At 35.8% G+C, this 4,526-nt stretch overlaps 2 protein-coding genes across 2 annotated transcripts in view; both read left to right on the plus strand.

The window, feature by feature from the left end:
- The first annotated feature begins 509 nt into the window (after nucleotides 1–509).
- LOC108569793 (nicalin) lies at nucleotides 510–2,808 on the plus strand. Its single transcript, XM_017931481.1, has 7 exons — nucleotides 510–765; nucleotides 885–1,072; nucleotides 1,141–1,467; nucleotides 1,526–1,735; nucleotides 1,794–2,198; nucleotides 2,286–2,506; nucleotides 2,569–2,808. Exons 1-7 carry the CDS (start codon nucleotides 600–602, stop codon nucleotides 2,705–2,707), a joined length of 1,656 nt encoding a protein of 551 aa, XP_017786970.1. The 5' UTR covers nucleotides 510–599; the 3' UTR covers nucleotides 2,708–2,808.
- A 580-nt stretch (nucleotides 2,809–3,388) lies between these two features.
- The window catches only part of LOC108569794, a 6,120-nt gene continuing 4,982 nt past the window's right edge, over nucleotides 3,389–4,526 (plus strand). Inside the window, exon 1 of the mRNA XM_017931482.1 lies at nucleotides 3,389–4,236. Within this exon, the coding sequence (XP_017786971.1) occupies nucleotides 3,565–4,236 (672 nt within the window). The 5' untranslated portion in view covers nucleotides 3,389–3,564. The remainder of the gene's footprint in view (nucleotides 4,237–4,526) is intronic.

The raw sequence follows: 4,526 nt of genomic DNA on the forward strand, positions 1-4,526 counted from the left end.
CCACAACAAGACTCTTGAAGAGCCGCATGCGGCTCGCGAGCCACAGTTTGGCCATCCCTGGTCTAGACAAATCTATCAATCTTAATAGATTAAACAAAAGTAGAACGTAATTTGTAATATTCAATCTGCAAATTATTGTTATTCATGAAAAAGAAGATATTATATTTAATTTTTGGCTATGGTCGCCTGTATCACGATAATATGATACTAAAGGTCGTTGGTTCGATTGCCAAAGACCAACAAAAAATTGTGGCCAAAATAGATTAATATCAATAATAAATTGATATAAATCTCTTTTTATTTAAAAAAAATATTTATTTATAAAAGAAAATGATTTAAAATTAATAATTTCACTTTTTTTTACTTTTTGTCTTGATGAATTTCTTGTCTGATTCATTAAACAAATCTCACTGTATGTAGATCAACCCTGTATATTTCGAAACTTGTGTTGGTATTAATTTAAGAGCAACGTGGCAGGGATTTTCATGCCTTCAATGTTGGCTATTGGATTTTATGAGCTAATCCAATTTACCTAGTTTTCTTTTATTATCCGATTATGCTAGTCATTACGTAGTTTTGTTTGAAATTTTTGAATTAAAATGTGGCTGGAACACACGGAAGAGTTCTTCAAAGGGTTTTTACCATACTATGTGCTCATCTTTTTGCCGATATTCATTATCATTTCGCCAGCGAATCCTGTAGCAGCCTCGCACGAATTTCCCGTTTATCGCATGCAACATTTTGACTTGCACGGCGTATCACATGGTAAGTGCATTGCCCAAAACCTACACCTACGATCATAAACATTTTGCTTTTGCGACAAAATGCATAACCTTTATTTTTTAGTTTTCACTAAAAATCTAAACATCAACATTGGCTTTCAGGATGCAGAAGCGCTTCAATTAATTTGGAGGCAAGGTCTTTGATGGGATGGACAACCTCAAGGCATTGTGTTGTCACCAAACTCAAGGATCTGACTGTCGATCATTTCATGGAGATCCGCAACAAGGCAGGTGCACTGCTGGTTGTGTTACCAAACAATTTGTCCAAATTGTCAAAGGAAGACAAACATGTAAGAAGAAATGTTTATTGTTGACATTGAGTAGGTTCAGTCTTTATTGTGGGTGTTTCTATTTACAGCACTTGGTCTTATTGGAAAATGCCATGATGATGGAGGACATTAAAATCCCTGTATATTTTTGTAAGGAAACCAAGGAATTGAATAATATTGTTAAGGAGGTTGGAACCAATAATGCAGCAGATGACAAGAAGATATCTGCTGCTGAAGCTATGCTAGCCAGTGTATCTGCTAATGGCTATCAAATTGTTGTTAGTCCTAAAACACCAAGTGCCAAAACTGATGTTAAGGTAGCCACAATCCAAGGAAACTTGGTAGGCCACAGTGCTGATGGTAAAATTCCTACCATTGCAATTGTAGCTCATTATGATAGTTTTGGTGTGGCACCTGTAAGTAAATAAAATTTGATTTGTTTTTAAATAAATTACCTTTTATTGTCTTTTGTAGGATTTAGCATTTGGGGCGGACTCGAATGGATCTGGAGTTGCGATGCTCTTGGAGTTAGTACGATTATTTTCCGTATTATATTCCGATCCAAAAACGCACGGTAAATTCAATATCGTTTTTCTCTTGACCGGGGCTGGTAAACTGAACTACCAGGGAAGCAAAAAATGGTTGGAAGACCAATTGGACTCGTTAGACGGTTCCATAATTCAAGTAATAAGATTGTTACCTAACACCACTTTAAATTAAATACATTTGACATTTTTTTTAGGAAGCTTCCTATGTGATGTGCCTGGATTCGACGGCATCAAGCAGTTCGTTGTACATGCACGTCTCGAAGCCACCTAAAGAGGGATCGGCTGCTTCTATTTTCTTCAACAAGTTGAAATTAGCATCTGATAGTTTCGTCGAGGCCAGCGTTGAAGGCGTGCATAAAAAGATCAACCTAGCGGATGATCTTCTAGCTTGGGAACACGAGAGGTTCAGCATTCGCAGACTTCCATCATTTACTTTGTCTTCATTAAAATCCCACAAAGACTTCAAGCGCTCCACGATTCTAGATGTACGGGACAATCTGAGCTTGGACACCCTCGTACAAAACACGCAGATCGTTGCTGATGCTTTAGCCAATCACATCTACAACCTTACTGGTGGCGCGGTATTCGGAAATTCATTGGTATATTACTTAATTATTATACATTCAGCACACTCATTGTTTTTCATAAATTTTGTATCAAATTATCTTTTTTTTTTACTTTTGCAGAAAGTTGAACGCAACGCTGTGGAAGCGTGGTTGGACTATTTGAGCTCTCAGTCCCGGTCGGCTCAGATGTTATCTAATAAAGACAACGTTCTTGTATCGCAGTTGAAAGATACCTTCGGCAGGTATCTTAGGGACGTAAAGATTACTTACGCCATTCCAGATAAACGCGACCCCGAGTTTGTGTTCTACGATGTAACGCAAGGAACCATGAATGTCTACAGGTACGATATTACTATTATATTCGCAAGACTATTCGTTAATGAATTTTCTTTTTTTTTTTTAGCGTGAAACCAGCCTTTTTTGATCTCATCCTGACTATGGGCATAGTTGCATACCTTGTAACAATCTACTTTGCGATACAGAAGTTTCCAGTGTTCTACACAATCGCGTGTAGCATCACCAAGAACAAGAAGCAGAATTAGACAAATTACATTTAATGCCAAAACGAAAAATCTGTTCAAGTTTTGTTTCTTTTTATTAGTAATTTAAATTCCATTATTTGTTTCATAAATGGTCTTTTTTCCTTTTTTTTTTTGTTTATATCTAGAGTAATTTATTGTTTTATTTCAACTTGTGCATTTTTTTTGTAGTAGTGACCTTTCTTAATTGTTACTTATTTTGTTTGTCATTCATACTAAATAGAATTTGCCATATTGGCAATCACTACAACGTCTTTGAATTTTCTTGCTCGTGTGTTATATGTCGATTATTTCATCCATTTCATTGTGGAGTAGTGTACATTAAAGTTTGGTCTTTCAACAAATCTGCCCTGTAACTTGCAGCTGTTTTTATTTTAATCCCCATTATATAACTATTAACTAAATTGGTTTTGTATGTAAAGAGATTACGTGGTGAACGTTTGGTTGTATTCCATTAGTACTTTACATATCATTAACAATTTGTATTATATTCCAAGATTATTGAATCCTTTAAGTGGAGATCATAATGATGCCTCTTTAATCTTAACAAATAAAGTTAATTACTTATCGACGAATATTGTTTTTAAATGTCGTATAGTGGTGCCATCTACATGGAATATTCTTTACACTAATCTTATCTTGTGTTGTTTATTTGTTGCGAATTGTCAGTAGAGAAAATGTCTTTTTAATTTAATTACTGGCCATTTAAAATTCAGTGAACGAACTTTCTGTTGCTTTAAGTTGTTATGTGCTCCGGTTATAGAGTTGTGCAGATGTTCAAGAGGTAACCTACAAGAAATAGCTGAAGAAAACACGAAGAACGTTATAGTGAAGAAACGGTAGCTTTCTGTTTTGGAAAGATGTCTCCTGAATTAAACGGCAATCCTCCGTTGCTGATCCAAAGGAAAAAGAACCGCGATCGTAAGCATTCCTCCACATCAAAAATCAATGACAGCAATAACCCATCATACAACTATTTCCATTCCAATTTGAATTCCAAGTACCACAACGTCGAAACCTACTATCCATTCCATTCATATGGCAGACAACAGCCTGAACCCATGTCCTTGCCGATCTATCCTCCACCTTACTACCACATGCACCCCACAATGCCATACCAGAATCCAGTCATGAAGATGCCGCAAGCTGAAAGCAATGAATACATGTCACTTCCACCTGTATTTGGAAACCCAGCAGAACCACAGGACCAGAGAAGGTTCTCAGATCCAGGCTTACCTAATGAAAGTGACTCCAGTGAAACATCATCTGATAGTCTGCTCATACAAAAGCTGACACAGCAGGTTTCCATAATGAAAGACAACAATCGAAAATTGAATAGGGAAGTGACTGAACTTCGCATGGAACTAAATATGCTTAAACAGCAGCAGCAACATTCCAGACATTTCGAGAGGGATTATGAACCTGGTCTAATCACAGACATCATAAGGGAAATTAGGGATGCTGCTCGTATCAGAGAGGATGCCCTTTTAGCCAAAGTTAAACATATTGTTGAGGAAAAGCAATTGAGCATGGTGAGATTTAAGTTTTCAACAAAATATTAAAATTTAAAGAATTAGCAAACTAACATACATTCATTATTTTGGTAAAGAATTTGTTACAATTAATAATTTTACATTTCTCATATTTCAAGAAATCAAGTAAAGTTTGTCTTTTAACATATTTATTCGCTACATGTATCACTTAGACGTGTTCTTCCCGCCCTTATAATAAGCTTGATATGAACTTGTTTATTAAACGAAAGTAGTGCGGATTTATAAAGATTTCAACTATTCATATTATTGAGTTCAATATTTGCTACTAT

Source organism: Nicrophorus vespilloides, unplaced genomic scaffold (assembly GCF_001412225.1).
Source record: "Nicrophorus vespilloides isolate i.1.1-1 unplaced genomic scaffold, Nicve_v1.0, whole genome shotgun sequence".
NCBI classification, from domain to species: Eukaryota; Metazoa; Arthropoda; class Insecta; order Coleoptera; family Silphidae; genus Nicrophorus; species Nicrophorus vespilloides.